Below are 11,189 nucleotides of genomic sequence, written 5' to 3' on the forward strand. Positions count from 1 at the left end.
CCATATCCCGTTACTCCACGCGTACTATGATGCTGGAAAAAGAACGGTGCGTATATAAGAGCCGAAAGAGTCGTCGGAGAGCACATTCCTCGAAGCGCAACCAGGAAACTAATGCGAGCGGCATCCATCGAATAAAAAGGTAAAAATACAAACTGATATTTTCCACAAACCTGCCATAGAAGTTTCTTTTCTGAAATGAGTAGATTTCTCGAGGGATTGAAAATGAAACCCTTCTCTTTTACTTATTTATTTTTCGCAAGCGAGTGATCGCAATTACTGATTTACGTTTATAAGATGACAATCGCGTGTTACTTGTTTACAAAGAGAATCGGCAAATAAAAGGGGATTAAGTCAACAAATCACGCGCGAAAAAGATTCGATCATGTGATCTTGTATCGCTCACGTGAGGTGCGACAAAATATGCGCCAATCTTGTGATATCCAGATAAAAGGAGCATTATCTCGATCTATAATTAGGTGACAAGAATGTCTTATCGGGCTTCAATTACTTTTTTATCCAGAGATCATCCTTCGTTGAGTGTCCACACACTGTCCACGACGCAATTGAAAATGATGTCGATCACGCAATAACTAATCGACGAAGAAGAATTACAATGGAGAAATGATAGTACTATCTGATAAGAATACAAATATACGTACGAAAACTGTGTACAAACATTAGAAAAGATGCGAAGCACGCGATTGACGGAAGCAATAAAATAATTAATTATTTTAAATAAATGGAGTCACATTGAATTTACATTCACCAAAGAAGTTAATGTAAATTCAATGTGGCTTTATTCGCGCCGATGATTTATTTATCGAGAGAAGGCATATTATTCCTAGAAGAGAATACAGATTAAAATTGTTTATCGGGATATATAAAATCATGTTCTTTTTACAAAGTCGCGCAAATAAGAATTGATTTAGCGATTATTTCGTATATCAATTTCATGCATCTGTCACCTGATTTCACGCATATTGCAATCATTTTACTGCACTGTACACAATCAGATTATTGAAAACGACTTTCACTCTTTTTCTTCTATATATAAATTATTTTCCTTATACTTGTAGAATCATGACATAAAATCGCGTTATTCTTTTTCAATCGACGTTACTCTAAATTAAATAATTCGCAATATACCAACAAAACATTTTAAACATGAGCAAGAGAGAGAGAGTTAACTTTTTCTATATTAACTTCAACACAATATATGAATATATATGTAATAATAAATATTTTTATCATGTATTTAGAATACATGTTATTATTTACTGAAACTTGGTTACGATATATATAAACACGCAAAAATCTAGATCCACTTCTAGATTATAAAAAAGTACCTTTGGGTACATATATACATATAGATACACACACACACACACACACACATCCAATTTAAACGTCCGATAAAGCTGCTAGACGATTAATTGTGACACGCCGTCTCGACACCTATTGAGACGCCATACAAAATCAATCGTGATAACGTGATTCTTTTCAAGCTAATCAAAAGACAGTGTCCCGCGCCAAGTACATGTCTGATAAACGGTAAAACCCAACATAATCTTCACTTGATCGATCGATCGGCATGATTTTTCTTAATAAAATGTTCTGGATATGTGTCAATCGTTGGTGCCGTGTGCATCCAGTGTTTAAATACAATGGACGAAACAGCAGCCACAATCATAATCCCAAGTGATCCTGGCTCGCAACGGGTAAGCGCTGATATGTCTTCGAGAGAACGATTCCTGAACTGAGCATTCGGTCAATGATAATTTCGACTATCACTTTTCTAAAAATTATTTGTGTTGTCTAACAGTAACTTTAAAAAAGAAAAACATTCGTGATAGTGTTATGTCAATTAAACGAAAATTGTATATTAAAATTCATGTATTAAAATTATTCGAAAATGTTTGGTTTTATACAGAGCCACAATGTGGAAGATAATAGTGTTGTGCGCGATCGTGGGCCTGGCCAGTGGGGCTACCCAGAAGGCTCTTTACAACAATTACAAGGTCTTCAGGTTGATTCCGACCACAGAAACGCAACTCGAAAATCTACGGGAATTGGAAAACGTTTATGATGGAGTGAGTAAATTCCTTTTATGTTAACCGATACGCTTTGCAAATACAAGTACGAATCTAGAATATTACATAGAGTTCTGCTCTTGATCGATTAATTTATGTACATTAAGCATAGCTTCATTACTTGAAACTCACGCAAAATCAGTTTCACGAGACTTACAAAAAATTTTAGAAATTCTACAATTTTAAAGAATCTTCCACTTTATAAAATTATTCAGCAAATAATTCGCAAGATTAAGAATACAAAGTTAACTTCAAAATTAAACTTCGACTCTAATGCGCGAGATTGAATTATTCCTTACAGTTCTCCTTCTGGGATTCGCCGAGTATCGTGAACAAACAAGTGGACCTGATGGTCGCTCCACACAAGTTGCCCGAATTCTATGAGAAGATGGCTCAGATCGGCATCCCCTATCAAGTTCATATCAACGACGTCCAAGAGTTGATTGACGAAACGACTCCTCAGAGCCAATCGATCGATCAAATCCGATCAAAATCGTTCGATTTCACCAGTTATCACACTCTCGAGGATATCTACAAGAACCTGGACGACCTGGCCAAACAGTACCCCGACAAGGTACGGACCGTCGTGGCCGGCAGAACGTACGAGGGCCGCCAGATCAAAGGCGTCAAGGTCTCCTTTAAAGCCAACAGTCCCGGAATCTTCATCGAGGGTGGCATTCACGCCAGGGAATGGATCTCGCCGGCGACCGTCATGTACATCCTGCATCAATTGCTGACCAGCAACGAGCCGGACGTCAGAGCTCTAGCTGAGAGCCACGATTGGTACATCTTCCCCTCGTTCAATCCCGACGGATACGCGTACACGCATACTACGGTAAGCTCCGTTTCATAACGTGCTTGCGGAACGCGAGCCATTAATTTATAAATCAGTTTCATCTGTATATACATTTTTTTCGGTCATTTCCAGAACCGATTGTGGAGAAAGACGCGTAAGCCGTACGGCTACTGCAGAGGTAGCGATCCGAACAGGAATTGGGGCTACAGATGGAACAGTAAGTACCCGGATTTTTAGTAAATAGCGAGTTTTCTCTCTCTCTCTCTCTCTCTAAATATTTATTAACGTTACGGTAATTTGACGTTTTCAGCTGGAGGTGCTAGCAGCATCCCGTGCTCTGAGACTTATGCCGGAAGTGCGCCATTCTCCGACATAGAGACGGAAAGCGCATCCGATTACATAAAGTCCATCTCCGATAAATTCTACGCGTACATATCGTTTCACAGTTATTCGCAAATGTTAATGTTCCCGTATGGTCACACGAGGGCTCATCTTGAAAACTATGAGGAATTGGTAAAAAGCTTTAACATTCTAAAGCAACATAGAAAATCTTAAATAAATTAATAAAGCTCTTTTTTTTGTATAATTATTTTCTTTATATCATTACTCTATTGTCGGATTAATTGTGTGTCAATTTGATTTTTCGAATTTGAGAGATTTTTGTTATCTCGTTGTTAACGTCGCGACCTGTAACATTAATAATTTATATATAATCTTTATATTTCCAGTACGCCATCGGCACGAAATCGATTACAGCTCTCAGAAAGAGATACGGAACTTCATACGTAACCGGAAATATTGCTGAGACAATCTGTAAGCGAAAAGATTTTAATTCATTTTACTTCCCTATCTTTTTTGTGAACTTAAGTATTTTGTAATCTATCTAAAATGATTTATCTGATTTAAAGATCTCTTTTTATTTCTATTTCTTTAAGATCGAAATATAATCTGCTATAATTGAAATTGAATTATCGCATTCCAAGATTAAAGTAATCGTAAGTAAAAAAAGACGTGATCTTTCTATATTAACGTTCTTATCGAATCACTTTCAGACATAGCTACCGGAAGTTCTGTGGATTATGTCAAAGGCGTTCTTCGTAAACCTATCGCCTACACCTACGAGTTGCGCGATACAGGTCGTTACGGTTTTCTGTTACCGCCTAATCAGATTATCCCGACTGGAGAGGAGACTATGGACTCTCTCGTAGCGATGTTTAAAGAAGCAAAGGCACGTGGGCATCCCAAACCTTGAGAATGCCGATTTAATTTATTGTAAATATTTCACTATCTCAATGTATTACGTTTATTACCTCGATAATACATTTTTTTGACAAAGTGCTAGAGTCTCACTCTCCCTATTCTGCTCTGTAATCTAATGACGATAATAAATATTTTGGTATATTTATCCCTCGCATTGTCACTACGCTTAAACATGGTCCTTTCCGGTGGACAATTAACAATCTAATAAATCCACCTGATTATTTGTAACGATATCGCAGTATCAACTGTTTCACGAAGCGACTCTTTTTAATTGAGAAATTTACGCGCAATTGTTAATTTCTTGTGAATACTTAAAAAAAAATCTTATATCGTACATTTCAAAATGTTTCTCTTATATCCATTTCTATTAACCCCTGGAAACTGGCGCCTGATATTTTTTGCATAAATAATTACCTAACTTTTACACCCTAATTAAGTGTTATTAATTACATATTGCATATTTTTTATTGTTCTATAATTCATTAGTATTTAAGAACAATATGTAGATTTACGCAACATTTTCTGAAAAAAGTAAGGAGAAATAAAAAAAAAATTTTTTTTTAAGTACAATATATTATAAAATTATTATAGCGTGAGCTTTATTTTTTCAATGCTGGTGTGTAAAATAAATCACTCTAGGTGTGCCCGTTCCCAGCATCTTAACGTAGCTAATTTTAATCTTGGTTTATAATTTATTTTTTTCTAATTTTTAAAACTAGATCAAACCGAGATTAAAATTAATCTATATTGATAATGGATATTATAGAAAACTATTTCAGTGCGCTGTGGAACAGAACCGAAGACTGTGAACGTGACGTGCTAGAAATACTTGTAAACATGGTTACATAATTTAACGTACATATTTTTTGTGCACATAAAGATGCCAACAAACGGGTTTCGCAAAACGCGGGCGTGCCCAATCTCAGGCATCTCTCTTCGGTGATTCCTAGTGTACAGAGAAAGATATATATTTTCGTTAGCCAAGTTGGTCACAATGTTTCTAGTGAAATACACAGTTTAGACTTTAGACTTTGAGCCACCTTTGTGAAGGACTGTTATCAATTTATTATTAGCCTTAATTAAAAGGAATTAAACGGAAATAGTTGCATAGCATTAGCATTGGCATAGCATTTTTTCGTTGTGCAAAAATGGCGCGTGTGCTTGTAGGTGTAAAAAGAGTAATCGATTATGCAGTGAAGGTAAAGAAAAACAACGTAATCTCTACTTGTTAAGAAAAATTAGAACGTTATTACGAAGTCCAATATTTTTTCTCTAACAACATGTTAAAAAGTACAACAATCACATCTCTATTAATAAACTAAGATTCTGAAAGTACTGGCTTGCAACATCGACAAGTTAAAAACAAGTTAAAAACGTATTTCTACACGCTCTTACAGATTCGTGTCAAGCCGGATAAGTCCGGGGTAGTTACAGATGGCATTAAACATTCGATGAACCCTTTCGATGAGATAGCTATCGAAGAAGCAGTCAGAATGAAGGAGAAGAAAATAGCTCAGGAAATAATAGCGGTCAGCTGTGGACCGACGCAGTCGCAGGACACAATCAGGACTGCGCTCGCCATGGGTGCGGATCGCGGGATTCACGTAGAAGTATCTGGTCCCGAATATCAGACGTTGCAGCCCATTCACGTCTCCAAGATACTAGCCAAACTGGCACAGGATGAGAAAGTGGATTTGGTGATACTTGGAAAACAGGCCATAGACGATGATAACAATCAAACCGCACAAATGACCGCTGGCGTCCTGGATTGGCCGTCCGGCACTTTCTGCAGCAAGGTAAGAAGACAAAACATGATTTTGTTACATTGCATACGATTATTTCAATATTCTCTTTTATCCAGATCGAAAACAATAACGGCGAATTGACTATTACGCGCGAGATTGACGGTGGATTAGAAGTCGTCGAGATGAAAGTCCCTGCGGTCCTGAGCGCCGATCTTCGCCTAAATGAACCGCGTTACGCGACTTTGCCGAATATTATGAAGGCCAAGAAGAAACCAATTAAGAAGATTACCCCGAAGGATCTTGGAGTAGATACGGCACCGAGAATTGAGATACTCTCGGTAGAAGATCCGCCAGTTAGGCAGGCCGGTGCTATATTACCGGACGTGGACACCCTGATAGTCAAATTGAAAGAAGGCGGCCACGTTTAACCAAATAATGGAACAATTGTAAGAAGAACAAACGTTGTCTTTTAACTCTTCTTATATTTTGATAACTCGTTTTGTATATAGTACAATGCTTTTGTACATCATCAGAAATTGTATATGATATAGATATATATGTATATATATTTTTTTTCAATATAAATTTGTACCGCGGTGCGCGTGCACGCTCATAAGGAGAGAAGAACATTAAATATACACAATTAGGAATATATATTTAATAAAATACTGTCCACACGAATTTTATACATATATACATACATATATATATGTATATACATATAAATAAAAATATGTCTTACGTTTCTTATCCACGATTAGACAAACGAATGTTCAATCTATTTTAAAAGCGGAACAATATTAGACACATTTCTGAAACGATGTTGTATACCTAAATATATACATATAAACGTTATTCTTTCTGTAAAAGGTAACATCGATAGCGATACCATAAATATATCTTCATTTTGTGCATCACTTTATTACGATGCAACGCAGATATCATTAAGTTAGATTCAACGTCACACTTAATTGACACACGTCATAAGCCTAAATTTCCCAAGGAATGGTAAAGCTCGCATGGAACATTTTTCTACGGAGACCATGAATAATGTGCGTAAGAGCACCTCATTGATTTCCCTGTACACTTCTACTTTGATATATAATTTCATATGTTGAAGAGAAAAAATAGTGTGTGTGTGTGTGTGTGTGTGTGTGTGTGTGTGTGTGTGTGTGAGAGAGAGAGAGAGAGAGAGAGAGAGAGAGATATGAATTCTAAAATCAGAAAATAGTATATTACTTTAAAATACTATATAAATATCATATTTTGTAAAATTCTTTGTTCAATGCTTCGTCCAAGAACTCGGCAAGAAAATGCGTCCAATCAAGACTAGTATGCCCCTTATATATTACACATTTCACCAGATTGGTACAGCACGATACCGATAACAACATCGTGGCTAGTATTTGTTCTATATCCGTAATTAAAAAATAAACTATACCTCACAATACCCGTATCAATCATAATCCGAGGAAGCAAATATTGTTCAATCGTGTCGTGCAATCGGTTAGGTTTTATCGTATTGATCAATATTATCGTATACCAATAATAGATCCTTTCCGAAAAAAACTTTTATCTTAATTCGTTAGATATCGTTTCAAATATCCTCGATATCAGATAAAGCCCTGCATAAAAATTCATCGTATTATAACAGTCTTTTATATTTATATAGGCTTCGTAAAGTGCCTTCCTCAACAAAAGCTGTGCTCATTAACGTTATTACATTAGAACTTTCCAATCGAATCTGCTATTACTGGTATGGGTGATCGGTGGGAAGGGAGTAGGATGGAGCTGCCAGCCGTCAATATCTTGACGCGCCGTCAAGCACGCCAGATAAGGTACTCTTTGAACTAATCTAGTGACTTCAGCCGCCGGGGGTATTCTACCACCGGTTAACTGTCTGGTGCACGCAGCTAAGGAAGCGGCATGCGCTACTATCAAAATATTACCAACTGTGCTTTCTATGATCTTCTTGATCAGCTCGTAACTGCGTTCGTAATACTGTGCCGCGTTCTCTTTCAGCGGGAGTTCTTTAGCCTTCACGATCGGATCGTAATCGGTGTCGACGTTAAAACCCGCCTTTATCAACTCTTCGGAGGTCATCCAAACGGGTATGCCGTTCGGATACCACGCCAACCATTCTATCAGGCCTGGCTCTACTTTGATCGGAATATCGGACTCGAGTCCCTTTAGGATATGGGCCAGCGTTTGAACGCAACGTAACGACGGTGACGCGAAGGCTACGTCTATCTTAATACTAGACGATTTCATGGCTTCGCCTACCAAACTCGCCTGCATCTCGCCTACAGTCGTCAGCGGGCTATCGTTTTGGAAGTCCTGGATATTCCTGGACGGTACTTCTTTGGGCATGTTCAAGTCACGGCGCACGTAACAACCGTTCGACTCGAAGCAATACGGGATCCACGCGCCGAAAGTGAAGTCCACCCTCTCGCCGTGTCGGCATACGAAGATCTCTCTAGACGGGGTCTCGGGCGCTTCCGACGCTGCCATCTGCTCGAAAGCGCAACAGATTACACAAATCTGCCTGTGTGGGGGGTGTTTCCGCGAGATATATTCTTTCCAAAAATAATTACCGGCTCCTCCGCGGTGGGAATCCCATCGGGCGCGTCGGTGGACTCGCTTGGAGACAAAACTGGCGGTGGTCTCCCGATCTTCGGTATCTCCTCCTCTTCCGCGCTCTCGCATTTAACGTCGGTGATCGGCACAGTGGCGTGCAACGTCCACGAGTCCGATTCCGCAGTCCTCTTGGTATGATTCAACGGCAAATGACCCGATATACCGGTCAACCAAGAGATACCTTCCACCCAACCGTCCGTGGACGCGTTACACGCTCCTTCTGGAACGTAAATGTAATCGCCTACTCTTAACTCTAACTCGTCGTGTTCCCGTGGCACGTGAGCGTGCGTCACTTTGTGTACGTGCAAATTCTGCAATCTCGAGTCTCTCGAGTATAATCTGAGTTCCCAATTGGCCGGGGTGTTTGGTCCTAGCTTCTCGACCATCGAGCGGAGCGGTGGAAACATATTGCCGGGAAATTGGTAAGCCAGCGTAAGGTGCAGAGACTTTACTTGCGGTTCGGCAGTGATACCTAGGTCGGCAATTTTATTGACGTAGCGAAGAGCGACGTTCTTCAGCCACTCCGCGTTCGCGTCCTTGACGAAGAGACCCATGAAATTAGGCGACACGTATGTCTCCAGCTCGATACGTTCGTGTAATCCATCCTGATGAACCACACTTTCAAGAGCGTTCGCTAATTCCTTTGTGAACTCATCGGGAGCCTACAAAAATGTTTGACAATGCGTATTCGTAAATTTTAAGTCGTCCAAGACACAAATATTTTATACATCGCCAAATATGCAATAAATTAGGTATCTTACGTCAAAGAAGGAGACGAGGGTAATATGCGGTATAAAGTTGTGAGCACCATTCCATCCTAGGTCTTTACTCTCCGACCAAAACAGCTCGAGCTGCTCGGCTAACGGCCCGGTCGGACAAGCGTACAGAACGTACCGCCGTTGCGTATCAGAGTCCAGAGTCGGATCTCTTACGTGAGCCAGCAACCAGTCTGACGCTAATTGCACGCCGCGGTGTCCCGTGGCCGCTAGCGCCTTTTCCCTGAGAATACACGATTTCATGAACGACGCTGTAACATTTTCCTAAGAAGTATACGTCAAATAAACATCCGTCAGCATCGGAACTGGCCTATATCTCAGCGATATCTCGGCAACGGCAACAACTTCGGGTAACGCAAAGATCTACTCTAAGCGTGAAAATTTTGGGACAAAGTCGACTCGATCGGAGAATTAAGTCGCGCGAAATAGCGCTGGCCAAGGCCACGTTTGACAGCTGTTTGTTTACAGTGGGGCAGGCCGCAGGGGCGACGCGAGTTTACGCGGGACGACGCGCCACGTGTGCGGTACGCGCGTAAACACGAGCCCGCGCGTTCCCGCGGGGGCCGGGGGCCACATACGTACGCCCGGTGTTTCGGGAAGCCCAGCTGCAGAAGCGTTTGCAACGGCGTCAAGTGCTGCTTCGAAATTTTTGTGGGAGTCGGATTTTTCCGCGGCGGCAGCGTCGCCATGACGGCACATTACTGCGTTCGCGACCCAGGCTGGCCAATCACCGCGCGCGACTTTCCGCGGTACAAATGGGTACAAATAATGCAAAGGGCAGGGGGAGCAATTTTTGAAATTGCGGCAATTGCGCGCCCGAGGCGGGTCGTTCGTCGATGAAAAAATGGTAATGCGACGATGCGACGATATTCGGCACATGTTCCATTAACAAATTGTAGCTCGTCGTGGAGACGTGGAGAGTAGTTGACGGTTCTTGAGTTGCTTGTCCTGAACGTCATATCGCCGATCGCCGCGATATCAAAGATATCAGATAGCGATAAATGCGATATTATATAATCTCTTCGAACGCGAGATATCTCTCAAAACGCAGATCTTTCGAAGCTTAACTAGTTAAATTCAATCTTAATAAACAGACGATTTCAAGGATCGAATATTATAGTCGAGTAAAATTTTAACAGATAATTTTGATATAAGATTGAGAATTAAACAATTGAATTATTTTCCCGCAGTATAATATTCTGCGAGATGTTCAGCAATCTTTATGCTATTTTATTGAACAAGGTTGATCGCTTGATTATATATATAGGTATCATTATCAAAAACTCAACGGAGTTAAAATTCAATTTTAATCAGATGATTTTAGAGATCGAATATTTATTTTAATAACTAATTGTTTTAAAAAAACTAATATAACTTTCTCACTTTCCAAAACGGAGTTGTACGCCATATTTTTTTAACAGCTGAAACTCTATTTTTAATTTTAAACGTTTTTTTCTTCGATCTGTAGAAAAACAAAGCAGTTGCATGCAATGGCCAAGATCTCAAATATTGAATCTAATAATTTGTATATTTGTTTGCTTTCTTCTTCTTCACCTCGCAGAAACTTTAACCCGGGAACGGGGTGATTTATTTCACATCCAAGTGTCGAAAAAATAAAGCTCACGTCGCAGTAATTTTAATATGCTTCCGTTTTTTAAATATTTTTTAACTTCTTACTCTCTTTTTTCAGAAAATATTGAGTAAATATATATACGTACATACTGTTCTTATAATAAGTTATAAAATTTAAATTATAGGTCAATGAAAAATATGCCATATGTAATTACAATAATAACCATAATTCTTAATTGGGGTGTAAAAATCACCCCAGGTGACTATTTGTACAAAAAATGAGATGACCGTTTCCGGGAATAACAGCACATAA

At 39.5% G+C, this 11,189-nt stretch overlaps 3 protein-coding genes across 5 annotated transcripts; 2 read left to right on the plus strand and 1 right to left on the minus strand.

Moving 5' to 3' along the window:
- The first annotated feature begins 116 nt into the window (after positions 1-116).
- LOC143894706 (zinc carboxypeptidase-like) lies at positions 117-4,222 on the plus strand. 2 transcript variants are annotated; one of them, XM_077401259.1, is made up of 7 exons: positions 117-139; positions 1,931-2,090; positions 2,392-2,925; positions 3,019-3,103; positions 3,197-3,399; positions 3,615-3,699; positions 3,939-4,222. In XM_077401259.1, exons 2-7 carry the CDS (start codon positions 1,938-1,940, stop codon positions 4,136-4,138), a joined length of 1,260 nt encoding a protein of 419 aa, XP_077257385.1. In that variant the 5' UTR covers positions 117-139; positions 1,931-1,937; the 3' UTR covers positions 4,139-4,222. The 2 variants fall into 2 exon arrangements, with proteins under 2 accessions (XP_077257385.1, XP_077257386.1); XM_077401260.1 differs by lacking the exon at positions 117-139 and adding an exon at positions 1,435-1,718.
- Positions 4,223-5,181: 959 nt separating this feature from the next.
- On the plus strand, positions 5,182-6,525 carry Etfb (Electron transfer flavoprotein beta subunit). The gene is made up of 3 exons (XM_077401272.1): positions 5,182-5,345; positions 5,544-5,942; positions 6,008-6,525. The coding sequence occupies exons 1-3, from the start codon at positions 5,295-5,297 to the stop codon at positions 6,317-6,319; spliced, it is 762 nt and encodes a 253-aa protein (XP_077257398.1). The 5' UTR covers positions 5,182-5,294; the 3' UTR covers positions 6,320-6,525.
- Positions 6,458-10,185, minus strand: Epp (Ecdysteroid phosphate phosphatase). Of its 2 annotated transcripts, none has more exons than XM_077401252.1 (4): positions 9,887-10,185; positions 9,290-9,527; positions 8,486-9,190; positions 6,458-8,402 (listed from the first exon to the last, which is right to left on the minus strand). In XM_077401252.1, exons 1-4 carry the CDS (start codon positions 9,991-9,993, stop codon positions 7,611-7,613), a joined length of 1,842 nt encoding a protein of 613 aa, XP_077257378.1. In that variant the 5' UTR covers positions 9,994-10,185; the 3' UTR covers positions 6,458-7,610. The 2 variants fall into 2 exon arrangements, with proteins under 2 accessions (XP_077257378.1, XP_077257377.1); XM_077401251.1 differs by having other exon boundaries at positions 9,771-9,903.
- Positions 10,186-11,189: the final 1,004 nt, after the last annotated feature.

Source organism: Temnothorax americanus, unplaced genomic scaffold (assembly GCF_048541705.1).
Source record: "Temnothorax americanus isolate GAGA-0224 unplaced genomic scaffold, ASM4854170v1 Scaffold14, whole genome shotgun sequence".
Classification (NCBI taxonomy): Eukaryota; Metazoa; Arthropoda; class Insecta; order Hymenoptera; family Formicidae; genus Temnothorax; species Temnothorax americanus.